This window comes from Notothenia rossii, assembly GCF_949606895.1.
Source record: "Notothenia rossii genome assembly, chromosome: 10".
NCBI classification, from domain to species: domain Eukaryota; kingdom Metazoa; phylum Chordata; class Actinopteri; order Perciformes; family Nototheniidae; genus Notothenia; species Notothenia rossii.
The window spans coordinates 48,547,609-48,575,207 of record NC_136908.1 but is presented as its reverse complement, the minus strand read 5'-3'; the positions used below and the strand labels follow the sequence as shown (position 1 = coordinate 48,575,207).

The window sequence follows — 27,599 nt, the reverse complement described above, 5'->3', positions numbered from 1 at the left end:
ACTGTACAAAACTTATCTCATGTAGAGCATAATTGGGATTGCAGCTTTTGGATGTATTCTTAAAAGACTACTGCTCATAAATCCAACGTTACTCATTAGATATCACATGACCTGATGAAAGGAGCTCTGTGACCCAATGTGCCCTTTTTGGTTGTGGTTGTACTAGTTTTCTTTCCTTAACTAATGCAGTACTTTGAAATGAAAGCACATACACTTCTAGGGATTCACAATTTATGACGCAGTTCATTTTTATAACCATCACCGTACAGTCAAAAAGGGAAAATCATTTTGATTTATTTCAAGACATTTTGTTCCTCGTGCGGCTACTCTGCACACCTCCTGCAATTGTTATCATGTGAATCAAATGTGATCGGTGCTAGCTTGTCAGTACACTTAATCAAATTAATATGATCTACATGTGACTAGAAATCCGACAGCGCTGCTTAAGTTCACATGACATTTCTCTAAATCAAGGAAAATTAGGGCATGGAAGGTGTAATGGCAGTAAGAAAACCAATGCACACTTATCCATTTCACTTTATCTGTGATAGTTGCTTAGCCACATGATTTCCTATTGAAACGTTTTTACAAGTTTCACATTACCATTTAGTCCCACTAATGTTTCACTGAATATTTATCGATAAAGTATAGTAAACATTTTGCAAAAAGTGTATACAAAAAAGAGAAGTTTTTGCTTCCAACTGCCTGACCCCAATGGGAATGGAGGTTCTTTTTTCTTACTCATAATTAGCAACCTCGCAGTGTAAAAGTACTCCATTACAAGTAAACGCTCTGTTTTCTAAATGCTACTCAAGTAAAAGTACGTATTTTCAATTAAATATTTTTTAAAGTATTCATTATGCAGCAATATGTTGTCATTGATATGTAATATATTATAATATTGGATAATAACTATTTATATATCATAACAGGTAAGCAGCATTTTATGGATATAAGTTTTTCTACGAGTAATCCATGACAATGTATAGTGTTTTATAAAATGACACGGCTGGTAGGTCAACATTAGAAAGTAAGTGCCTTTTTATCTGTAAAAATTATAATATTTCCGCTATGAAATGTAGTGGAAGGATAAAGATGAATGATAAAAGCAATTAAGTAATGTACTTGAAATTAAAAAGTAATCTTATACAGTACTTCTGCCAAAATCCCCAACGATAAAATATAATTTAAACTGGTGTAAAGTAACTAAGTACAATTACTCAAGTACTGGACTTAACTACACTTTTGAGGTAAATGTACTGTACTTCAGTATTCAATTTTTTTTTGCTGCTTTGTACTTCTCCCCCACTACAATTCAGAGGTAAATAATATACTTTTACTTGACTACATTTATTAAATATATTTAGTTACTTTGCAGATTTGGATTAATGATTTGAATTATATTCAACCCTTAAATCAGACTTTAGTTACACATGGAGTTACATTCATAAGCTTTAAGTCATTAAAACTAGCTGCACCTTTACCAGCTTTGATAAACACATTTATGCATAAATAATTATAATCAAATCATATAATATAGATATTATTATAAAATTGCTTGATTTGCATAATGAGTACTTTTACTCATTTGAATATATTTTGATGTTAATGCTTTTGTGCTTTTACTTGAGTAACATTTTGAATATATGACTTTTACTCGTAACAGAGTATACGCTGGTACTTCTACTTTTACTTAAGTACAACATCTAAGTACTTCTCCCACCTCTGGATTTAAATGTTTTTATCTTACCGCATACTCTAACAACATGTTCTGGTTTCCAATTGCCCTTAGACTTAAACTTAATGAGCTTTTCTCTGATGAACCGGTCAGCCAGCATTCATCAGCAACACTTCCACGTGGTTAACTGTGGCTTCATACTTTTGGGGCTGATTTCACAGCAGGAACATGCAGAGGGTTAAACCCGCCTCTGAGTGAGGAGGAGAGGGGATGTGACGCTGCTGCTGCTAGTACATAACAGCAACACGCACTGTCTGCAGCGACAGCAGGCAAGCACTTCTCACTCACTTTACTGCCAACCACTACTTTTACATCTTGGAGCCACGAAGGTTTTTTCATCGAGGTTGTCTTTCGAGGTAGAAGGAATTATTGTCTCTATTATCGCTCCCCCCCCCTTGTAGATTCACAGCTGGAAAGTTGCTTCCTTTCGGTCAACGTGGGCATCAGCTCCAAAAAGGTTAGCTAGCTAAACGTACTCGGGTTATAAAATATGTTTGAATTTACGCTAGCTAAGATGCTACACGGTGTATACCACTTGTTAATATACTTAAGTGTAGCCAACCTTGCTTTAATGTCTTGAGGAAGCGTTTTTCGTTGGCAAACTAAAAATAACCAAGCTGCTAATGCTAAATGCTAACGGTTCTCCCACATGTCTGCAGTCTGCACTGAGCCCCTTTCTGGTCTGCGGACTGCATGTATCTAAAGATTATTAACACCTACAGCAGCTGGGACCCTTATAGTAGCACTAATTGGGGATTGTATATAACCGGTTTACAATTTAAAATTATTCTAAATGTTAACGTTGTCATGTAAGTTATGAATACATTAGTAACGGATTATATGAGGTGAACTGGGTGTCGTTTGTGAAGATATAATATTTGTGTAAAATATCAACTTTTTATTTGTCATGTACATCACAGCATGTGCCAGCTAGTTGTTTGTTGTGACTGCTTATCCAATCCTCAGGCTACCGGTTAGCTAACATCACAGGCATTGTTACCCAGGGGCCAGGGCTTAAAGTGTTAACTAGCTATTTTTGCGGTGACCATGCAAACATGTAATTATTTAATGCGATGATTTAAGAACGTGTTACTTTTAACGGTGTATTTTCTTGTTAATTTACGCTAAATACTCTACACCACACGTGCTTCGTATTTCGAAAATGTTAAATATAGGCTTATCATCATGCACACATTCTGGTGGCATGACACCAGACCTGCGCATGAACGCATCACCAAACTACCTTCAAAAATCCGCAAAAAATACTTTCTACGTATATTAAAAAAATGTTGTCGCATTGAAAATATATTTTAAGATTCCCAAGCACATAACAATAACCACCCTTCAATTCGGCATGTACTGAACTCTCAAAATCTCAACCTTTACTGTTGGTGTACTGATTCCCAGATTATTCCTATTTACATTTAGGCAGAGGTGGAAGGATTACAAGTCCTACATTCTAAATGTTACTACCTAAAAGTTAAACAGTATTGGTAACACAATATACTTCAAGTACTCATAATGCAGGATGGCCCATTTAAGCACCAATTATTTTATAAAAAATATTGATTCATTTATGTGTTCATCACTTTAATGTTGCAGTTGGTAAAAGTAGGGTTTATTTTAATGACTTTATACTACTGTGTAGCCCAACCTATAATCATTATGTATTAGCTAATTTATATATATTTTTAATCTAAATCTGAAAAGTAACTAGTAATTAAATCTGTAAAGTAAAACATTTGCCTACAAAATGTAGTCGAGTAAAAGTATAAAGTAGCATATTGTGAAAATACTCAAGGAAAGTACAAGTACCTCTGTTTTTATGTAAGGACATTACTTGAGTAAATGTACTTCCACCAATGCATTTAGGTTTGCTTGATCGTACTTGGTGTTGAGTTACAATAAATGTAACCAACTCTAAAAACGACATTTATGAATGCTTAGGTGCTGCTTTGTGGATATGTCTGTTTACTAAATGGTTGACCGCCAGGGCTCCTGAGGTGACAGATGTGGGATCCTAGCATGGATATTGTACAGGGATCAGCACTAGGAAGGGTGTTGCGTCACCGTTTCACTGTATACACATCAAAGACCGGTTTGAAGTATTTGTTTACTAGGGAGGTGCAAGCAGCTGTTTGCTAGCTACTGATAACGTGATGTAGGTCACTACAAGGACACTATCTAAATTACACCGCTCAAGTCCAGACAATACTACATTTTGAGGTTAGTTATTTCTTCTGTAGTAAATGTTTCACCTGATAAGCTTTTACCATTATCTTTTTTAAAACAGTTTTTTGCTATAGTGGTTCAACTAAGTGTTAGTGGGTCAACCGACCATTTTTAGCTCCACACATGGGGAATACTGCACTGTAATTTCCCTCACGCGCACGTTTTGTCTTAATAACAGTTTTGTAGAGACAGAAAGGATCTTGGCACTAAATCACAGTTGAATATTGCTTATCTTGTATTTGTGTGATCTAATGTTAAATAACATTTCTTCCAATTGTGTCTCTGCAGCAGTTATAAAAACAATGCCTTCATTAAATGTTTATTGCCGGATTATTAGTGTCTTATTTTTACAAGCAGATGCATTTTTCACACAGGCGCATTGACCTGCTGCTGGGTGGGGGGGTGTTGATGTTGCTATGGTTATGTCTTCCTGCCAGAAGGTCACCAAAGCTCTGTCTTCAAAGTGGATGTATTGTTTTCTTCCAGAGCATCCTTTTTCTAACTTAAATTACACATCTTGGGTTTCACAGTTGATTGAATGTGCCTCTCTTTTTCATTTGTCAGCATGGCGGATTACTTAATCAGCGGTGGGACAGGCTACGTCCCTGAAGATGGACTCTCAGCTCAGCAGCTCTTCTCGGTTGGAGATGGCCTTACATACAAGTACGTTTCCCTCACATTCTCTGCAATGCAAACGTTAATTTGATTTTCCGAAAAAATCTAAGTACAATTATTTAATTATTTCAAAGTAAGGTCTCCTTATTTTCAAACCTCACCTACGCGCAGTGGTGGGTGAAGTGTGCGAAGCAGTGCTTTGTAATGGCCAACACATTTTGAACCAGCAGATCTGACCAACAGTGCGTTGTCGCCGATGGTCATACGGCTGAAGAGCTATGCTCTAAAGGAGATGGGTTGACTTACAAGTGAGTAGAACAGTCATCTTAAAACTGTTTTGAAACTGTGCTGTTACAAATCCTTTTACAAAAAGTATATTCATAAAGGGGAAGCAAATGACAGTCCTTCTAAAGCACCTTTACTTTGACTTACATAAAACGTGCCAAAAATGTAATCTGGCGTCATAATAGTGCATGAATGCAGAATGTAAATGGAGGGCTTGTTGCAATGATAAACCTGATCTTGGTCATGGGGATCAAATTTGCTTCCAGTGAACATAATTGCATTATTTTACTACAACTTACCATCAAAGTGCATGACCTGTCCTGTGAGTGCAACATGCATGACAGAACAGCTCATGCACTTTCTTACACACACTTTGCTTTGAGTTACTAATTTCTCATTTCTTACTTAACCTCACTCAGCTCTGGTATGCATTCTGGTGACAAATAGGAATAATCTATCTTTTTGAACTCATAATGCGATTTGACTGACATGATTTTCTTCATTAATCCTTCTTATCACCCTTTCATTTTTTCCATCACAAATAACAAGAAGCAAAGCATTGTGCAGCTGAATTGTAGTGGTTGTTGGACATTAAGAAGCATGCCTTTGTCTTCTTAAACTGTCTCCTGAATCCCACATCACTTTTCTTTACCTCTATAACTTCTACAATCAATGCTTAAGATGCCCTCTCAGCGTTCCCTGAAAATGACTCAATTTAATTCTCAATATGAAATATATGGAGTATAATTCTCCATACTGCATTGTCGTCTGCACAACAAAACACAATTTTGATTTAAGCAATTCAAGCTCAGTGGGGAGGTTAATTAGCTAAAAAAATCCACCAATGATTTGCTTGGATCACGCTGCTGTTGCTTTTCAGAAGCTAATTGAATAGAAAACGTAATGGCGTTTGAGTGTGTCCGCGTGTAATTCTTTCCACACTGTAATGAAGTGCATCACGACCAAAGCGAGGTTTGCGCACATGATGGCTGGAATTGACATCATGTGAATGCAGGAGGAATTGGGGGATGCTGCTGGAATAAGGTCGACTGCTTAAAACTTCGGACTACTTTTCCTGTTTATCTTAACTCCCCGTTGACTTGATCAACATTTTAAATCCTATCACAGGTACTGTATCTAAGAAAACGATTAGGCAGGTTATTACTATTACATCTTTTTAGTTTCTCTTTTGTTTTGATTTTAGTAGAGGGAAAAGGAAGCAAGCCACCCAGAGAAAGTGAAACACAGGAAGGCAGCTTTGTAGGAGAAACTGCTTCCTGTTGTATTGTGACCTTCAACTAGGTGCAGAAATCATGTCCTGGGTGTGATTGTTAACATCTTTTTAATCAGAGGTACTTCTGAACTTGTGTAGTTCTGTCAATACTCCTAAAATAACCCTAAAAGCGTCAGTGCAGCTTTTAGCTCAACCTTTTGTAAATAAGTGTAGTGAACACATTTGGACACTGTTAAATGTGTTTACTTAAAGAGCCTGTGACACGAGTTTCCCCCATCATCCAAACCCATCAATTTGAGTAAAGATTGTCCCCTTGAAAATAGGGATGCCAGTGATTATTCGAATATTCGTTACAGTCTCAATAATCAAATATTATTTTTAAAAATCGATTTTATTTATATATATTTTAATTATTATTTATGTTTTTTTTTTTTTTTTCTGGCTTAGTTTCAACCAAAATATAGACTAATGCTAATAATAGTAATAGTATTAATAATTGTAAATGGCCATTGGTCACACCACCAGTTTGTTTTATTGTAAACTTGGAGGAAGCCTGCGTGCAGAGCAGAGTGCTGCTGCAGCACGCTACACACCGCCCCCACCCCCCCTCTCCCTCACAGGTGCGACTAAAGATTGGTCGAATAATCGATTATTATTCGCCAGGGCTGCCGAATAATTGATTTTGATCATGGTCAGTTTCTGCCAACCCTACTTGAAAACCGTTACTGAACTGATTTTGGATATTTGTACTTTGATAACCATTAATCTGCCCTTCAATGTTGACCATTTTCTGGATCTTCTCGGGGATTCTTCAAGTCCCGTCAAATTATGTGTGACGTCATTGCGGGCACAGCGCTCCAGCTGCACCGTTCAGGATCCCAGCATCTGCATGTAAACGCACGATGGCTCACACAACAGCAAGCTCAGACAGCGATGACCGTTTAATTTTGAACGTGACTGAGAGCTCGTATGAGGCTGAAGGATCGGTTTATGTTGTATCTGTTAGAAGTTTAGGAATTAGGTGCGTCAATATGGGCGATCATACGGTCATGTGGCCAGTGGTGTACTGGGACTAAAAATCAGCCTGGGACTCTCGACCGGCCCACTTCGGTACCGCTAATAAATTGTGGACGGGGGGAGTGGGGGATGTGCTAGTGACTTATCCGACCGGCCCACTTCGGTACCGGTCCATCGGGATTCGTCCCGATGGCCACTCCGCCACTGCACCCAGCCCAGCCCACGTAAACTGTCAACGGGGGGAGCCTCGCTGCGGGGAAACGGTGGACCTAGTGTCCCGATCGGAGTGGGAATAATAATAATAATAATAATAATCCGTGCATTTTATCCATTAATTTCCCCAACATTGTGGTAAAAAAAAACACACGTTTAATCCATGTTGGTGCACTACAACTACAAAAAGCATCGGTTTGTTTTCTCATCAGGAAATGCAGATCGGCTCAAACAAACGATTTTTAAATCATCATCCTCACGATCATTTAATGTGTCATATGTTCGCCGAATTGACATGAAAGCACTAATAAATGTAGTTTCATCCACTTGAGTTTACAACTACAAAAATAATCAATTTGTTTTTATATCGCATCCTACGGGAGGAAATTCAGCTGCTCTCACTACCGATTTTATAATCCTAATTTAATCATCATCTTCACCACGATAATTTATCTTTATGTTCGCCACATTGACATGAAAGCACTGACAAATATGAATATACTGTAGTCAACTTCATTAAAACGTTATTAACGTGCCTAAACTCAGTAATTCACTATTTCTACGCATGACAACACACTTTGTCCGTGTTTGGCTCTCTCGCCGCACAGTGAAGCGTTCCCGCATTGACGTCACTTCCGGTTTCCCCCAAAACTTCAAAATGAGTCGAAGGAATTTCCCCGCGATGTTTGAAATTATTGATATTTATCGGAACGGTATCGCACCTTCTTTTTTAAACTGACGGTTCGAGATGACTAGTAGCCCAATATTTCATTGCAAAACAGTTGTTGGGATGCTGTCACAGGCTCTTTAAGATCTGTGTATCTAAAATGTGCCTCTTTTGAAACACTCACACAAGCCTCAGGCTGTCGGTTAAACATTGGGTCTTTCACACAAGTCTAAACAAACCATATAATTAAAACCATACACTCTATGCTACACATCTGCATACTGTGTATTCTATCCGTTGGCTCAAAGTGTTCCAGAGCTTACTCTAATCACGTACTGTATCCTTTATTGACCCATAAAGTCTGTCGCACTTTTTTTAAAGCCTTATTGTTAAGTGAGGCAAAACCCACCCTACGCCTATTAAATAATGATTTTATATCAACCACAATTGTGTGATTACCTGACAGGTAGGGCTGTCCTAAGATAAGAGCACATACTTCTGACTGTTGTTTTCCTTCTGTCAGCTACTGTATTGCTGCTGCTATCTGTTGGTAACAATAGTCAGCTGAAACCTTGTGAAAGCGATGAGAGGCAGACATGCAGATGCTCATTGGGATTCACCCAATGAGTAACATCTCTTAGCATGCCAAGCTCACACCTTTTTTTCATATCAAAAAAAAAAAAAGCTTTGAGGTTTATTGATTGTTATGCCAGTGCAAAGACAGCAAAACGGTACAATTAGGAATGTTTCAGGTGTGCCTTCTGGTTGTACTTTGAAACACTACCGATTAGCATCACACATTTGCCTACATTCAAATAAAAACCATAATAAGGCATCACCAAGCCAGTGATGTCTTTAGAATTCAAATGAATGAGCTCTGGTGGAGTGCTGGTCCTTAGTCAGTAGGTGCAGCTGAGGTTTGTGGCTGCTGCTAAACACTAGCAGATGTGTGCTAGACTTCCTGGTCGTCTCAATGTTGATGTTTTGGCCTCTAAAGTGAAGGGGAACAAACACTCAGGACTCCTCCCTTCTAGCGACGGAACTTGTGTGACTATTTTAGACTTTACTTCCAACCACACTTGAGGCACTAGAGAACTGATACAGTCCTCTTCTTTCCTTTGATCTGTCATCTATATCCTGTTTTGTCCACCTGTAATGCTCACCGTCTACCTGTTTCACATACCCCCACTCTGTAGTTTCCCTCAAAACCCTTCACGTGGCACACACAGCCCCCCTTATTCCTCCGTCTTGCCACGTGTTCCCTGCCCTGTTTTCACACCAATCTGCAAAACCCACAAAATGCGTACAGACTCTGGTTGGAAAACAAACTCACCATTCCTGTGTTTAGCTCCTGTACTCCCACTCATCCCAACCTCCCTCCTCATTTTGTTTATACAGTCTAAGAGCTGAGCAAGAGCGACTGTAGCTTTTCACCAAGTACAAGACGCAATCAGTGTCTATACTGAGCCACTGAGCAATACTCTGAGAACCATGAGGAGACATGAAAGACTGCCCAACACTATGTTCAGGCTCTCTGGCTTACTACTTGAAATTGGTATACAAAAGCAAATGAGTGGAAAGAGATCAGGTAATGACAAACTACATATATGTCTAATGAGTAAACTTATGTTATCTAAATCAGTAATGTGGTTCAAACCTTCTTTAAAACACAATCTTGTTCAATAGTTCGCACAGTCAACTTTTGAATGAACCCTTTGAGCTGGAAAACTATTAAGTTCTCTGTTTTTATTTGAGATATTTAGCAGAATATATTACATTGTTCATGATTGATTAAGCATGAAAGGCTCCTTAGCTTTTGGTATTTTAATGGATGCTCGTATTCTCACAGAGATGCTAAGTGACGTTTTGCTTATGTCTTTCAGTGACTTCCTGATATTACCTGGCTTCATTGACTTTACCTCGGACGAAGTGGTAAGTACACATATGTGTGAATGACATAATGGAGAGCACAAAAGGGCACATAGGGTTGGTGGCTTTGGCAGAAGATTGTTGCAAGTATCTGCCACATCTGAGTAAGAACCCTCCTGGTTCTTTCAAAGGACAAGCTAATGATTTGTTCAGTTTTCTTCCGCTCCCCTCGTGATGATGTGGCAGCCGACAGAGCCTTCTTGGCAGAACCACTTCCTTAACCATCTGCCTTTATTACAGAGCCTTTTTATAGAAACAAACCTCTTTACTCCAGACCTCAACTATAATGGCAGCTCTTTCAATAATACTCTTGTTTTTCTCCCCCTTTTTTCTTTTTTTAAACCGCGGCATCATCCCTCCTCTCCCTTCTGCCCGGCTATTTTTGCCCGATGTGGTCACCCAGCGGCTGCTCCCTCACCCTGGTGTTTACATCTGTGTCTGCTCGGCTGCTCATCCACCTCTCTCCGCATATGACGGGAGAGTTAATCTCTGAGCTTTAGATGAAATCCCTCTCTTCTGCTTCGTCCATCTCAGTGGATTTTAATTTAATTGATATCTGTGTATTTCCTTCAGAGTTACAGAAAGTCTGGTTGCTGCGTGAGATGCTTGTCAGCCTTGCCGTGTTGTCAAGGTCTCAACAGAGTCTTTTTCTTGCCCTAGTTTTTCCACTGGATAGTGAGTCTATCCAAGCTTGAATAACAAATGATTCCACATTTGGCTGCCACTTTGAACGGAGCAGTCAATGTTCCCACAAAGACTCAGTAGACCGTGTCACAATGAATAAAATAATATGTAGCTTTTGTGCACCGTGTAAGGTGTTGGAAACATGAAGAAGGGCCACATGTGCCTGTTGCTGTTCCTCCTGGATCGTGATGTTCTAAAGACGTTTTCCTAACTCTCGGTTGAATTTAGCAGGTTGGTGCACTCGTTAAAGGACATGTGGTGTTAGGTAATTACTCTGCCGTGTCCATGAACCCCTGAGAAAAGCCTTCCTAGTTTATGTCGGCCACAGATAAGGACGAAAAGCTTGGACACCACAGAAGTCATTCCCATGTGCAAGGAATTCTTTTCACACAGTTGAAGATAGCAAAAACCGGTGTTGGCTGTTGTGGGAGTCTGTAAGATGTTGATGTTAAATGTGGCTGAGATACAAGAGTGGCACATTTTTCCACGCTTAGCCAGGTTTCTGTCTCTGAGAGGAAGGACTGTGTTTTCTATGACCCACACAGTTGATTTTGCTCACAACCTAATGAGACACTAAAGCTTACATTCTGTACGCTCTCACTTACATTTTGTTTTAAAGTTTGCTTGTATTGGCCTTACTTGCATCCATGACCTTAACTGTCACCCAAAACAGAGTTATGTATAACCACCTTAAGAGACAATTGTACATGATATTGAGTCTGTGAGTAAAGTCTGCCCCCTGGTGGTTAACATGCCAAACATGACCAAAGATTCCTTGCTAAGACGATAAAATGCATGTTCTCCTTTTTTTGTTGTCTCTCAGGACCTGACATCAGCGCTGACCAGGAAGATCACATTAAAGACTCCTCTCATCTCCTCCCCCATGGATACTGTTACAGAGTCAGCTATGGCTATCGCTATGGCGGTAAGAGACCGCTTGTCCCACATCAGCTAAAATATTTAGCCCAGATTTAAATATATTGCTCAATTTTATTTAGAAATTAATTCAATTATACATTTTCATTTATTTTGTAGCTAATGGGAGGCATTGGGATGATTCACCATAACTGCACACCAGAATTCCAAGCCAATGAGGTCCGCAAGGTCAAGGTAAACTATGATCATCCTTCATGTAAAAAGGACTTTTTCTTAAATATTATTTGTAGTTTTAGTTGTATGATATATTTTCTTGTTGTCATCAGCATTTGGTACGAATTAAAATATGTATACTGATTAAATTAAGTACTTTTAATCAAACTTTTTTTTTGACTTTCATATGAACCATTCCTCTGACCATTCTTGTTTTGTTGTACTGTCCCTGTATAGGTTATGGTAATTGTTTTGTGTGTCTTTGTTTTGCTACTTTTGTTTTCTATTTAGTTTGTACAGGGTGTCCGCGGGCGGTCTTAAAAAGTATTAAAAGTTGATCAATCAATTTAGTGAAAATTAAGGCTATTAAAAAGTATTAAACGGCATTTTCCAAAGTATTAAGAAGGTCCACAGCAACGACAACATGAAACACCCTTTAATTTACTGAAACGACATGTCGGGAAACCCCCTCAAGGCGGCCCCATGCATAGCGCGCCGTAAAATGCTGCTTATTATTTTAAGTTTCGTTGCCTTGCTCCGCTCTGTGTGGGGGGGGGGGGAGGCAGGAACTAAACGACTACGGTAACGGGTCCCAAGGTGGGTAGACCGGCATACGCAACGCTCTGGGGGTCCAACGGCTCCGTGTGTAAGCCCTATATGATCATTTTCTGATAACGATGAAATAGCCCGCCTCCCTCTCCCCACGTCTCCTGCTGCTGCTGGGCTGTCAGAAGAGGGGGAGGAAAAGAGAGGCAGTCACGGTTTATTAAATATTATTATATTATTATACAGAGAACAGAGTCGTTATCAATTTGTTTTAAAGCTCAATAAATAACAAAGAAGACCTCTGACCGGCACTTTTCTAATTTTGTACGGAAGATTTAAACTTTAACGGACATGTTGACCGGCGGAACATTTTTTTAACGGAAACTCTGCCGCACGGTCCCCTCGTCCCTTGGAAGAGGCGGAGAGGTGGGTGTTTTTCATCTGCTGGTGGACTACCTGAGAGATACAGCAGGAGAACACGCCGTCCACCGCGGAGAATAAACAGAAGGGCAACCATGGCAACCATGCTCCGGGGTCTTCTTCGCTGCTTTTGGTGTATTTTGTGGCGGCAGCTGCGCCACTTACAGACCTGACATATGTACTACATCGTTTCCAGCATTTCCAGCGGTCTAGTGTGAACGGACACGTTAATGAATCGAATGCGTATGAACGGAATACTTTTTTGCGCTTGCGTATGCGTTTTACCGTATGCGTCCTTGTGGGGCTGGGGTCTAAGCCAAACTATATCCGGTCACAGAGATCTGCTATTTTAAAGTAAAGTCAACACATATAGACCCTAAATATAGTCTAAATTAAGAACGAGAAAAGTCTTAGTCCTTTTTTGTTAACATATGACAAATGTGTGAGGGTGATGACGTCAGAGCATCGTCCTATGTGCCAGGGCTTTGCCCCGGACAGCCCCAGCCCTATTTAACCCCTGGGTATTTGTGAGGGAGCTCCTATATGGCATTACCCCGCTGAAGCTCACCAAAGTTTAATATATTTCATAGTTCAAAGTTTTGTCAATTGTTTTGTTTATTGGTCAAATACTGGTTTCTAATGGTTTCTGAGGAGTTTTACTGGAATGAAAGAGCACAGAGTACAGAAGCAACAAAGCAGCATACTGCATTAAACCTGACCTTCACAGAGAGGTTGAAGTTCATGTGGAGAGGAGGCTTCAGTAGTCTGTCTGCACTCTGTTTAGTTTTGCTATCTTACAATCAATATAGTAAAGTGTGTTGCCAATGTAACCGGTTAGAACTCAAAGTTGCGATGAGTGTTCTTAAAATGTATGGAAAGGGTCTTAAAAAAGGTCTTAAAAGGTATTACATTTGACTTCAGGATTCCTGCATATACTCTGTTGTATTGTGTGTGGTGTTTTGTGCTGCTTTGCACAATGTAAGGGGAAATCATATGGATTATAATTCTGTTTATTCTCTCTTGGTTTTCCAGAGGTTTGAACAGGGTTTTATCACAGACCCAGTGGTGATGAGTCCGCGCCACACAGTGGGGGATGTGTTTGAGGCCAAAGTTAGACATGGCTTCTCTGGTATTCCTGTCACAGAGACGGGCAAAATGGGCAGCAAACTGGTGGGCATCGTCACCTCCCGAGATATCGACTTCCTCTCTGAGAAAGACCACGGCAAGTCTCTGGAAGAGGTGTGTATTTAATAAAATAACAAACTAACTTATGTACATCCATACGTTTAAAAATGTTTCACTTTATTGATTGTTTCTTATCAAACATCCCCAAGGCCATGACAAAGAGGGATGAGTTGACTGTGGCCCCAGCCGGTGTTACTCTGAAGGAGGCCAATGATATCCTGCAGCGCAGTAAAAAAGGTGAATAAAAGTGCATGTGTGTGCGACAGCAGCTTTTCTTTTCACTATCATGACATTTAATTACCTAATTTCTTTTGTTACCAGGCAAGCTTCCCATCGTAAATAATAATGACGAGCTGGTGGCCATTATTGCCAGGACAGATCTGAAGAAGAATAGAGACTACCCGCTGGCCTCCAAAGACCCACGCAAACAGCTGCTGTGTGGAGCCGCCATCGGCACCAGGGAGGACGACAAGTACAGACTGGACCTGTTGGTGCAGGCCGGAGTGGATGTGGTTGTTCTGGTGGGTGTTTTGATGGTTGAAATGTGGTTAATGTATTTCCTACTACTAGGTATTTGTGTGTAAGAGCAGATGTTGCATAACAATACCTGTTTTTGATCAACTGATAAAGAGAAAGTGAGGTAGAGTATTTTGCAAGACCCAATGTAGGGCAGTGCAATAAATATGATACCTCGGAACAGATTAAAAATAAAGGAAAGGTCAAAGCCAGTTTTGTTTAAAACCGGAAATTCACTCATGTATAGGTATTATCAATATTTACAGTAAGTATAAGCAACATTTTGTCTGTGGGAATTACGCATCTACTGTGATATCCACACTGTATGCATTCCTTAGCCTGTCTTATCTGTGTGAGACATTTGAATACTCTAATCGTCTAATCTAACGTCCTTGTGTTTAAACCATGAATGTTTTGCTTCTCCAGGACTCTTCACAAGGCAACTCTGTGTATCAAATCAACATGATAAGTTATATTAAACAGAAGCATCCAGAATTGCAAGTAGTGGGAGGAAATGGTGAGTTTGTGTCTTTATTGCTCCTATACAGACATTATTTTATGCAAAGACTCTGATTTGTACGCATAGAACTCATTGAATTGCTGAGCTTCTTGGTGCACATTTACTGACACTTTATTTTTCTTCTTCAGTGGTTACAGCAGCCCAGGCCAAGAATTTGATCGATGCTGGTGTCGATGCTCTGAGAGTCGGCATGGGCTGCGGCTCCATCTGCATCACACAGGAAGGTCAGCAGCTCTTGTTCTTTATTTAAAATAAACTGTTATTGCATGAACTAAAGAAGAATAATTGAGATAAGGAATCGCATATTTCAAAATGTAGAAAATTAATCCTTGCCGTGCCGTTTATCAATCTGGCTATAAGCTGCAGTGAGGAGAAAAGGCTATCGGTTGCTAACAGTAAAGAATATCTTCCTAGTTGTCATGGTGATCTAGCAAGGCCCCATTCTGGGTTGCCATGGGGACAGGCCTCTCCTGCTCAAACTGGGTCACGTTCACCAACAAGAATAGAAAATACATACTTCACCTGAAATAACTCTTAGTCACCAGTTAAATCGCTTTAACTGCTACATTTAATTTTAGATTATCTTTTCCCCAAAAATGTGCTTGTTTTGTTCCTCATCTGTTGCCATGGCACTCATATCAAATCTGTTCCCTACCTTCTAGTCATGGCGTGCGGGCGGCCTCAGGGGACCTCGGTGTACAAGGTGGCAGAGTACGCCAGGCGGTTCGGGGTGCCAGTCATCGCTGACGGGGGCATTCAGACTGTGGGCCATGTGGTGAAGGCTCTGTCTCTCGGAGCGTCCACTGGTGAGACCTGAAAGATTTTGACATGGAGTGTTGTAACCGTGTGGGATAAAAATGCCTCGTCTATTCGTGTTGATCTTTGAAACATCCAGTCTTCATAGCAACAAAGTGGTTTTATCACTGCTGCAATGATTGGGTTGTGTAATCAGACCGATAATTCTCTCCTGTCTCCCACTCCAGTTATGATGGGCTCGTTGCTAGCGGCGACTACTGAGGCTCCAGGGGAGTACTTCTTCTCTGACGGTGTGCGGCTGAAAAAGTACCGTGGCATGGGCTCCCTGGACGCTATGGAGAAGAGCACCAGCAGCCAGAAACGCTATTTTAGGTATGTGGAGGCTAAAAGTAGTGAAAGCTTTTCCCATGCTGTGGTGACACTGGAGGAATATTGATTGATGTGCTTCCACAGTGAGGGTGACAATGTGAAGGTGGCCCAGGGGGTGTCAGGGTCGGTCCAAGACAAGGGCTCTATCCACAAGTTTGTACCCTACCTGATAGCTGGGATCCAGCATGGCTGCCAGGACATTGGGGCAAAGAGTCTTTCTGTTCTCCGGTGAGTAGCTAGCTGGAGTTTCTGCTTATAATATGGAAGCTTTAACATGTTTTTGTTCATGGTGTCTTACTATCTTTCTTTCTTTCTCAGTTCCATGATGTACTCTGGGGAGCTGAAGTTCGAAAAAAGGACCATGTCTGCACAGGTGGAGGGAGGAGTCCATGGACTCCACTCGTAAGTGCAAAACACACAATAACATGATTTTCTGTGTTAAATCGTACACTAGTAGACCTAAGTTAAGTACATTTTCTTCTGGGACAGCAAAACATGTAATCTGTTTTGTTTCACTGGCGGGATCATGCAAAAATAAATCTTACATTTTAAGGTTATTATCATTAACGTTATTATTATTATCATCTGCTTTATTCAATTGTTGTTCCCCGTTACAAATAGAGCAAAAACGAATTGTAGAAGCTGTTGCTACATTGAGGGCAGATGTAATCTGTCCAAGAAGCAGGAATGGGAGCTCTAAACTGTGATTCCCTTGTCATCTCTCATAGATTATTTCTTTATTACATTGCTAAGAAACCGCTTTCCTACAAAATGACTCTACTGCCTGTAAGGTGTTGTGCTGCAAAAAGAAAATACAGCCCCCCTGAGTTACAGGACAACAAGGGGCCATGCAACAGGGAGTGTTGGCATTTTCTATTCCATTACTATTAACTTTACTAGCAGCAAACTTGATTTAAAAGCACACAAGCAAGCTTCTCTTTTGTTACACCAAATCTTGCTTTGTGTCCCCAGACTTTGTTATCACACGTCCATTACTTTTGTGCAAATGCAGATTTAGCAGTTTGATGGCGAAAGCATTCAGAAAACATGTTGAACTAGGTTGCTGAATAAACGCAGTTAATGGACATGTAGCGGAAATACTTTACATTTATAATCAAGCAAGCGCTAACTTCTCCACGGTTTTTCTCTGCCTCTACAGTTACGAGAAGCGGCTTTACTGAGCGGGGGGATGGAATGCAGATCATCGGGGCACCTGACACATCCAATCTAACAGTGACCAAATGTTAAATTGCCACTTCTGTTAAAATACGCACCTCCCACTACACCCTCTCTGCCCTCTCCTCCGTACTATCCTCCGTTACTCTCTCTTGAGTCCAACAAGCTGTTTTTGGGAGGAAAGAGGCATAGTAGCAAAATGAGAGCCTTCAAACTGAAACCCGACTTTCCGAACACCTGGGATTTTGCACTCGATTGGCACATCTGAGTTTTTTGGGAATCACGTACACACCTGTATCTTGAATATGTGGCTGATCCCATTTTAGCGTGTTTTGTGTCTTCATGGGGGTGAGAGAAGGAACTGCGTGTGGGTTTGGTGGATTAAGGTGCGTGTCTGACTGTCATAGTTTCAAATGTGTCTTGGGACAAAGAAAGTGAAGGTGCACTGCGTTTATTTGTCTTATTATTATTATTGAGTCTACAACAGCCATTTTGCGAATCACATCAGCATCTTATCTGGCTTTTTTGGGATCCACGCTTACAGCACGCTCCTCCCTCTGAAGCCTCACATCATAGCTCTTAACACACCAGTACATGTGAAAAACAAGGCAAAACACTTTCTATGTGTAGTGTGTCAGTGCATCATGGCAATCTTAATTCTTTTTTTGAGCATTTTAAGTCATTAAATGTAAAGGCTACTTAACGTACAGTAGCTGCTTTTGATTCATTGCATATTGTTTACTTCCTGTTTTGTGGATCCCGAGGTACGAGACATAAGCTGCGAAGATTATCCTGTTGACTTTATCCTCCATTGTCCCCTACAATCAAAAGCCAAAACCCAGACCCACATTCTGGACATGAATTTCCCCCTCAACAACCTCTTGACTAATAGTCAGTGTCCCATCTCCATGCACATTGCTCATATGTTGAGCATGGAAGGGACCAAAAAGCTAAAGATCAGGTATGTTCGAAAGAACCTAAAACGTATAAATCAATCAAAAATGGTTCATATACTCTGCCCGTAATTTGAATACTTTTAGATAAAAGAAGCTTTATATTAAACCTGTATAGTCTTGGGGGGCTTTGAATTGAGCATGAAATGTTTTTGATATGCATGTTTGTTTTTTCACTAAGCCAAACATGGCTGTATTTATATTCTGCTTTATTGTAATGACATACATACTGCCAAGTGTCTTTACACTTCCTTTCACACTTTCCTTTTGTAATTTCAAAACCAAAATTGGCACGAGAAGTCGCTTGTTACCTTGTCAGTTGCTCATTCCTCAGTTCTCACAGTGTGGCATACGTTCTCAGTGAAAGGGTTACTTTGTTTCTGATGTATTTTTTTTCTTTCTACCGGAGATATACCTTGAAACGGGGATGGTTACAGGCTGCACGACAGCTCAGTGAAAAAGCTTAATGCTACCCTTCCTCTTGCCTCTTTTTCTTACTTTGAAACAGCATCGCTTCATTTGTTCTCATTTAGCTTATGTAAGAGTAGGCGTTTCTAACATTCCCATTCTGGATGTCCTTTTGGCCAGATGTTTTTTTTTTTTTTATAAAATGTCCCAGATTGTAGGAGCTGATATGATTTCTTTAACATACTAATGTACCTTACCCTGCACAGGTTCCCCTTGACTAACAAAAGCCTTGCAATTTGCCTAAATTGCAAACACATTGTACAATTTAAATATATGGAGAAACATATACCTATATCCAGTTGGAAATGACTGCTGCTTGTTTTCAGTTTCCCCATCTAAAGAGATAGTTCAGGTTTTTTAAATGTCATGTTTGTACTGAGCCCTGTGAGTCCATCTAAAAAGTACTTTTTTTTTTTTTTGTAGTGTTGCACTTTTGTATGATTTCAGCTTCAATATATTGCAAAGAAGCTACAGGAGCTTCTGCAACCAACAACCAAAACAATAAGTACTACTTTTTAGATGGATGGAAAATACTCAGAATGCAACAAATCCATAATGGGTTCCTGAGGAATATCACTTTGGAACATGTTTACAGTATAACACTCAACAAAAGAAAGTTGCTGTTGCTTTCAATATGATACAAAAATAATAAAAAAAAATCAAACTGTGTATGGATTATTGTCTTATTGAACATGTGCTGCAGTCACACTGCTGGATGTGTCTGCACCTTAAGTAAAATAAACCAAATGTTATAAAACAAACTTTATTAAACAATGTGCCGAGCAAAGTTATGTTTGAACATAAATAAATTATTTAGCCGGTCCAAAGAAGATGCTGTCAGTGTATGTAGAAGCACGGTCCATTAGTGATACATGTAGAAGGATAAGGTAACATGATGTAGGTTTTACCAGTAGAGGGCACTGCTGTATTAGAGCTGCAAATAAGATGTAGCATATATTGGTACGGAGCATTTATAGAAACGTAACTCTTATTCCAATTATTTAACATTAGATTTAATGACAATGATATTCAGCTTAATATGAAATCATATGACTTCAGTAGTATTAATAAGTGCTTAGTTTTATTCACAGTACTATCTATTGGAATGTTGGAATGCAATAAAGACATTTGTACAAATAAATTCTTCTCTTCTCTCAGTAAATGTAACTATTGTTCTGACTGTATCAAACCAGCCTTTATCAAACATGAAAAAGTTACAAATGACCTTTTGGCTTTTGACATTCTTGGCACACAGACCCTTAAATGACATTCACTAATGACCACATAAGAAAGTTCATCAAACATCCAAAAATGTAAATTTGGCAGCTTTTGGTCTTTTATGGCGTATGGAAAAGCTACCATGCACTACCAAATAGGTTGCCTTTACAGTCACCCTACTAAAGTCCTTCTTAATGAGTCTTCTGTGTAACCGTTTGACCAGACTGTCCTTTTATAAATCGATAGTCTCGCTGCAGATGCTGTAAGAATCGATTTGTCTGCAAACACTGATGAACTCCTCTTGAACGGATCGGTCTGCTTCACATGACACGTCCAGGTCCAGGCTCTCCTGTGAGGCAGCGCCGAGTGTTTGGTAGTTCCTCAGTGGGTCAGAGTGGCCCTGGTGGCCAGAGGATGCCCCATGGCCTAAACCCCCTTGCTGCAGAATCTGCTGAGCATGTCTCCCTGAGCTCGGGCAGAGGACCAGCAAGGAGCCTCCGAAAGATTCACGGTAGGGGGAGTAAGAGGATGAGCTGCCCCTCCAACGTTCAGGAGAAGAACTGCCAGTGGATGAGGACAGGGAGGGAGATGGTGGAGCACCTACGAGAGTGTCTCCCTGAGATTGGGTGCAAGAGGGCAAGTGTTGAGAAGGCATCTCCACGCAGGAAGAGGTCCGATAAAGGCCAGGGTCAGCTGAGAGAGGATCACAAAGCCCTTTGCTTAGAAGTGAACAGTGGTTGTTTATTGATAGATCACTGCTGCGAGTAGGGCTAAAGAGGCTCATAGGAAAGAGGGCCTCATTGAAAAGTGCCTCGTCTATGCTGCGACGCAGGTTGATTGGCGAAGGCGGTCGCAGGTCTGTGGTGGAGTCACTGGTAAACGAGGATCCACCTGAGGGGTCTCTGCCTCCTCCATTTGCAGGAGTCCCTGAACCCTTGAAGTCCAAATCCAAGTCCTGGTCTCGGTAGGCCAAGGCCCGGTTGCTGTGGTAGAGAAGGTCCAGGCCGTTCATACTGCTACCAAGCCTCTCATCCACCAGGGTGTAAAGAGGAAGGCTCTCTAGTTCTCCAAGCCCCATGGTATCGACGATTGCAAGCTTCTCCTGCTGGCTCAGGGTCCACTGGTAGCTCCCAGGCATGATGGGCGACTTTGATGCCAACAGTTCAGTCCAGCAGCTCCCGGCAGCTGGGAGGTGGTCAGAACAGTAGACTGGTTGTGCAACCACCAAGGCCAAGGTGAGACAAACTCCGAGCTCACACAGTCTGCAGCTAAACTGAAAAGCCCACCATGGCCAAGGGTGAAAGACCTCCTCTCCCCCTACAACACCCATAGCATTGAGCATTGCAAATAACTGCAGTCCTGCACAAGCTAAACAAAACAATGCTGACATACAGACTGTTAAAGCGGCACGATCCCAGTCCCGGCTCTCAGCAAAGGGGCAGCGGTTGTAGCGCTCAGCGGGCGTTGGAGATGTGTTATTCAGGTGGTAGATGTGTTTCGAATCTGCCCGCACGTAGATATAGAACACAAAATAGGCAACAGATAGAAATGAAGCCAGTGCTACAAAGGCTCCACGGGAGATAAGTGCCAGAAAGAGGCAATGGGGAGGCTTTTGAGTGTAGAACTTCAGTAAGGTCACTGGTCCAAATGCGGCACCAAAGTGCAGGACAACCAGGCAGGCCAGGAAACAGGGTCTCTGGAAAGCTGAGTACGAGAGCTGCATTCTCGAGCGCATGGATAGGAGAAGGAAAACCAGACCGAAGGCCGCTGTTAAACAGGGAAACGGTGCTTCGTAGAGTATTAGTGATGCCTCTGTGGAGGGTAGGAGGTCCTGGTGGCCATAGGCATCGTAAAGGAGCGAGAAAGATCTTGTGCAACAAGCAGCTAGTAGAAACAAGCTAACCAGGGCAAAGTAACCACATCCGGATGGGCATCGTAGTGGCAAGCAGAGCAGATTGAGTGCACAGGCTAGCGTTAGCATTGCAAAGATGCAGCCAGCACCGTAAACATGCACATCCCAGGCCAGGCCCCAAGCTGCCATGGCACTGTTCCAGTCGGTGTACAGCGGCACCAACATTGGTGGAGCTGGGATCAGGAAGGGTTCGTCAGTTTGGTTGGTGACAGTGGTGTTTTGTGTTGGTTTGATGTCCGAGGAGGTTGTGAAGTCCCAGTCGGAGAGGTTGCAGATCCCGGAGCGCTCTTGATTGCAGTCTGGAAGAAGGGTGGAGTCACTGTACCCCTCGTTGGACATCCAGTCTTCCGTGTCCTGAGTAAAAGTTGGAGTTTCTAGGGAAACATAAAGTAGACATTTATTTATTATTTATCAAATGCTTATAGCTTAAAACATTTACTTTTAATTCACTTAAAAGCATATTAATCGTCCACTCATGAGATTACACAGAAGCATTTAATCAACATTCAAGCTATCTTAGTCAGAGAACAAGTTGGCTCAGATCCAAGATGGTGAAAGTGTGCTTTCCTCCTAATGTGCTAATCCTGTTTAGAGGCTTGTAGAATGGCAACTTCAAACTGTGTGTGAGTGTGTAAGAGAACAGCCCACTCAGAACCGCAGAGCTCGTTTCTCTTGCATTACGTCAGCCATCTGGAGTTTCCATGCGTACAGCTAATTATGATTGTGTTAGACATGTTGCACTGCAAAGGAAATGGTTTAGCGTTGGAAATTAAGGGGAATATGTGTTTGCGTGAACATTAAAGAGACGCCTGCGAAGCTCATTTGAGCCGTATTTGTTTTTGAAGTTCAATTACTGGAGGATGACTTGCATAGGATATAGCACAAGTCACTTCACACAGCATAATGCTTCACATATGGGCAAAAAGAGGAAAACAATGTAGCCTCCTTGTCTCCTTACACTGAGTTTCACATCATAGCCCTTGTTCTTTTCCTTAAAACATCACCGTCAACACAAACAAGATTTCTTCTAACTACTGAAAAGAATATGTCTAATAATGGTTCTTTTCAAAAAGGCAATCAAATGCAGATTATAACTTTACATCCTTCATTTGCACCTACACAGGCTCATCAGTCATTTTGCTGCAGATCAGAGGCAATCACTTCTCCATAAAGAGACAGATGCTGTGTACCACAGAGACGGGGACAAATGAACTTGATAAATTGACAGCACAGTAAATCACACAGCAGGCAGATTGAACATTAATACGTATATTGCTGTAATGTGTATGAGATAAATACTTTGTTCAGCTCTTAGGGTTTTCAAGGGGTATAAATATGTCCTGCAATGCCTGGGGAATAGATTATATCCAGTGGTAACGTTATGTGCCAGTTAAAGAACTTAAATGTGCAGACATCAGCACCGCAGAAACCCCTTAATCTTGATGTATAGATTGAGGATGTCTAAATAATTTCCTAAATAAATCTGAAAGTGGGATCTCTGTGGTTTAGAGTTTTGTTTGAAGTCTTTCTCATCTGTCCTTTAATGTACTTCTCTGAGATATATTCTTGTATTTCCCATCCCACCCTATCCGGGTTCCCTAATTTGCTCTTTTGTTTATGATTTCCCTTGAACAGCTGCCTCAAAAGGGAAAACTCCCATACATGTAGGTGGGTTTGTTATTTTTAAACACGGAAAGTTTTTCACTCTTGTAGACTGCCCTGATGAAGTCTCTTCTCATGCTTTAGTTATTCTGCTTTTTCCTCCAATTCTATAGATCAGACGATGGCAGCTGCTGCTTCCATTAAATCTAACATGTGGCATGTTCTATAGGGAGGGGGGCGAAATGGTTGGTGCCTGCTTTAAGCACTCTACATCACTGTAAATGATTAAAACAACATAAAGCCCCTTCACTTTTGTTTTATATAATTGTTTCTTGTACATTTGTGTCTGTGTGCACTCATATCGGAGTGTCTACCGGTGCGTTTGCATGCCTGTTCAATGTTGACATTTGCTATACTCAAGTACCCAAGTGAACAAAGCATTGCTCTTTTCCGGCCACAGATCCTGAAGAGGGGAAGATGATTTTGACAAGTGCTTTAGCATTAGCTTTAGCACTGGCATTGTCTGTTGTCTGCCTGTTGATAAGAAAGCCTTTATAATGTTTCCCTCATTCGTCTCCTAACCATCTGAGCTGAGTCACTCTCCCAGGTTGTGATAAAAACATCAAGCTTGATAAATTCACTTCCAGCTGCTGATGCGTCTTCTTTAACTGTAGCAGCACAGCAGATATATTTTTAGACATCCTGAGCTGTCGTTGGAAGCTAAATCACATCCTTAAGGAAAAACAAGGATGGATGAGTTTTTGAGTTTCTTTGGTTTTGCATTGATGGGCTGTTTTTTAATTGAACCCTGCTTAATAATCATTAGCAACAGTGAAATGCTTTTGAGATAGTTTGTGTATCATTGTCGTAATGATCTTTCAGTCTAAAGCTATGCTAGCAGATCCCTAAATCTGTTCAAGCTAAATGCTAATGCCAGCATGGTAACATGTTCTTGACAATGCCAACATTAATATTGACATATATGTATTAATATGTATAATATATATTTTATAATATAGCTATGGAAATGTAAGGACAAACTCCAAATGTCAACATCACAGTAGCACTAGCAGGAAAGCAGGGGATCACCAAAGTTAGTCATCTGGTGAGCATGAATGTCCAATTTAGTCATAATCTATCCAGAAGATATTTCAAATCGATCAGTGATGGACCAACCCACTGACCGACATTGTCATACCTAGTGCCTTGCCGCTTGTATGGGCACTAACCAATAGATGAGTCATTGATAACAGCACGTTTTACTCAATGATGTAATAATGTGGCCACTGCATATTGACTTCATACAGACTGCCTGAAAGCCATGTCAGTGATACTCCGGTGTCATGTTGAGAAAATGAGAAGCTATTTTTAAGCTTGTTGAAAGTTATGACATTAGCAGCTTTAAATGAGGGCATTAAATATGTCAGTGCTCAAATAAACCTGCACTGTGTGAGTGCACTGACAATGTCATCCCATCAAAACAGACAGCTGCAGTGTGGGAAATGGGGCTGAGGTGTAAAACAAACACACAGCTGAGAGAATGGCGAATGTGGGGTCCACTGATAAAGTAGGATGGGTTCAGTGGTTGACTCATTCGTCTGTTTGTTTACTTTCCAGGGCGATAGTGATCATTTGCATGCCAGCCTGGCCAAGTGGAAAACGTGACGGGTATTGAATTATTGCCAAGTTTTGTTGCCTCGCTCATGTCGATAAATGTCACATCTGAGCATGCGGGGCTGGCCGAGCAGCCTGGACGGGGTTTGGTATGTGGTCACTACAGTACACGGATCAGAGTGTTACGTTCCACTGCATGCTGCTCGGTCATCTGACACATTCCTGTGGTAACAAGTATCCCATGTGAGGGATAGCACACACATTACAGTAGAAACACAGCCTGAAAGCAAAGTGCCTGATGACAAACTGAGATGTCATTTTAACTCGTAAAAAGTCTAAATGTTATCTTTTAAGGCTTGGAACTTTAGTTCCACTGAGTCTATCTTACATATACCTTATCAGCAACAAATGGCAGACAATTAGCAAATGTGGCTAGTGAACATAGTGGTGCGTTTAGCAGATAAATAACCAGGTATTTCCCTCAGGAGTTAGGATGGTAGACCAAAAGCAGAGTTAAAAGAGAGTGAAGCTGCATCTAGTAAAAACAGTACGTTGAGCCATGATAGCATTAGCATTTAAGGGGGATGTTTAGCAGGTATAGTGTTTATAGTGCATGCTAACAGAAAGTACCACAAAACACAGAGTACAGCCAAGAGTGATAGAAAGGTAATAAGTCATTTGAAAGTATTTGGTCTTAAAATACAGTTTTGGAGAAATCAAATTTTGAGATGATTACGGCGCATAAAGAAATTGTAATGCGTGTCTTGAAGCTAGTATCATTAGCATTTTGTGTGAACCCATGCAATTGTTTGTGGTTGAAAGACCTACTCTCGGGGTTGCCATCCCTGGCAAGCTAGTCTACAATAGCATGGCTCTACATCCTACATCAAGATTTCATATGATCAACATGGCAATATTTCACTTTTAGTCCTTCTGTCATAAGCGCTGCAGCTAAGAAGTGTAAAGATTACGATGAATATTTGATACATTAGTCGGGATAGATCTAAAGGAGATCCTAGAGCTGTTTTAAGATGATTTACTCTGTAATTACAGCTCAACAGCACACGATATAAAAGATAAATCTGAAAGCGAGCATTCACACATTACACAACCAGATACTAGTCATTTTCAAAAGTTCTCGTGTAAAGAACCTTAATCCGTAGACCAGCCGAGGTAATAAAGGTGAAGGATTCTTCTGATGTTAAATTGCTAACAACCTCGCGCACTCATTTTTTATTGGCTGCGTGATTGATTCTGCGGAGTGAAACTGAGAGCCACATGTAGGTTTGAACTGATTGCCTTCATTTTCAATTTGGCTCACATTAGAAAAAGCCATTTAGCAGGAGCTAATGAAGAAGTTCATGAATACTGAGTAGGAGCCAGTTGTGTGGGTTTGGACACATGAGGTTGGGGGTTCATCTGCTTTCTTAACTCTTTGAGTAAATGCTGAATCACCTGCTATTGGTCTGTTATGCCAAATGGGAGGGTGGTAGGATAACTGTACATTTGGTCATGTGCTGAATGTTATCAACAACAGTTAGCTTCAGGCAGGACACATTGAAATGGCTGACTGCTAACATTATTGTTTCACTCACTCACTTGTGAAGCACCCAGAGCCCCGTAGCGCCCCGTCATTAACGAGTGGCACATTTGACAGGTCTATTTTTGAAAGTCACTTGATTACATCTGCTATTCTGGGCAAGGTAATGTGGGTTACATCTGCTCCTGCGAACTGGGCCGAAAGTAGATATTTTAATAAACATAGTTGAGTGGAAGTCAAATTCATTATGATGGACTAATCTACATGGGATTTGACATTTGAGAGCATACCACATTTTTCCAGTGGGATTATGAGATCCTTTTTGTGTAATTAGAGCAAAAAGGAGTTAGGGTAGACCTCCATTGTTCCCCAGAAATAATAACAATAGTTTATTTTGAGCAAATCCAACATACAATACACCAACAAAAGTGCAAGTCATATATCACTCCGCTCCTGAAAATAGTCCCTAACAAATGCCCTGTTTACTTAAATTAGAACACTTTTTTTTATCGTAGTAAAATAGTGAGCTATTTATGAAAGTGGAACTATATGTTTCTAAGACGTTTTAAAGGCTTACTGTAGTAAAACTTCTAGGTGCCTGAAAATGCACTCACTAATGAAAATATTGAATTTTTCTATGATTTTGTCTAGATATATAAGATTTTTTCTGCCTAATGTTTATGTATGTTTGATCTCTAACCCAGTAATAAATCACACATCTATAATAAGATCAATTTGTCACCCTCCCATAATGAATAGATTCCAAAACAGAATAAATTATACTTTATTTACTGAAACTGACTATTGCAGCAACTCTTCATTTTGAAGCTCTCTACTGTCATTGGCCAGAGCTAAATCAATACTTGTTTGTGTTTTCAGTTTTTTAAATTCAGCCATTGTCACCAGATCAAAGATTATTCATGGGAAAGACATTTTTGTGGGCATAGTTCCCTATCTCTTCTGTTCTCAGAGGTTCTCACAGCTTGAATGAGCAGTTTTCTCCTCCCGTTGGAAATAATTAGTGGCTTCAGGCAAAAGATGCAGGGTAATTGTTTCTTTCAGTCCTCTGACAGATTGACAGATATTGAAAAATCTACAGGA

At 40.6% G+C, this 27,599-nt stretch overlaps 2 protein-coding genes across 3 annotated transcripts in view; one reads left to right on the top strand and one right to left on the bottom strand.

Annotated features, from left to right (window-relative positions):
• The first annotated feature begins 1,911 nt into the window (after positions 1–1,911).
• impdh1b (IMP (inosine 5'-monophosphate) dehydrogenase 1b) lies at positions 1,912–19,281 on the top strand. 2 transcript variants are annotated; one of them, XM_079655396.1, is made up of 16 exons: positions 1,912–2,094; positions 4,535–4,633; positions 4,816–4,893; positions 9,885–9,933; positions 11,438–11,539; positions 11,650–11,724; positions 13,702–13,908; positions 14,004–14,091; positions 14,176–14,375; positions 14,797–14,887; positions 15,019–15,114; positions 15,553–15,696; positions 15,874–16,018; positions 16,100–16,243; positions 16,334–16,417; positions 17,175–19,281. In XM_079655396.1, the coding sequence occupies exons 2-16, from the start codon at positions 4,536–4,538 to the stop codon at positions 17,194–17,196; spliced, it is 1,623 nt and encodes a 540-aa protein (XP_079511522.1). In that variant the 5' UTR covers positions 1,912–2,094; position 4,535; the 3' UTR covers positions 17,197–19,281. The 2 variants fall into 2 exon arrangements, with proteins under 2 accessions (XP_079511522.1, XP_079511523.1); XM_079655397.1 differs by lacking the exon at positions 4,816–4,893 and having other exon boundaries at positions 1,915–2,094.
• The window catches only part of prrt4b (proline rich transmembrane protein 4b), a 23,863-nt gene continuing 13,991 nt past the window's right edge, over positions 17,728–27,599 (bottom strand). Inside the window, exon 4 of the mRNA XM_079655395.1 lies at positions 17,728–22,116. Coding sequence (XP_079511521.1) covers positions 20,063–22,116 — 2,054 coding nt within the window. The 3' untranslated portion in view covers positions 17,728–20,062. The remainder of the gene's footprint in view (positions 22,117–27,599) is intronic.

Bases quoted from the DNA above. Each gene is read 5' to 3' on its own strand.
- impdh1b (XM_079655396.1), top strand. From the start codon at position 4,536: ATGGCGGATTACTTAATCAGCGGTGGGACAGGCTACGTCCCTGAAGAT. The intron at 4,894-9,884 runs GTGAGTAGAACA...TATGTCTTTCAG, and splicing joins GGAGATGGGTTGACTTACAA to TGACTTCCTGATATTACCTG. The intron at 16,418-17,174 runs GTAAGTGCAAAA...CTGCCTCTACAG, and splicing joins GGAGTCCATGGACTCCACTC to TTACGAGAAGCGGCTTTACT.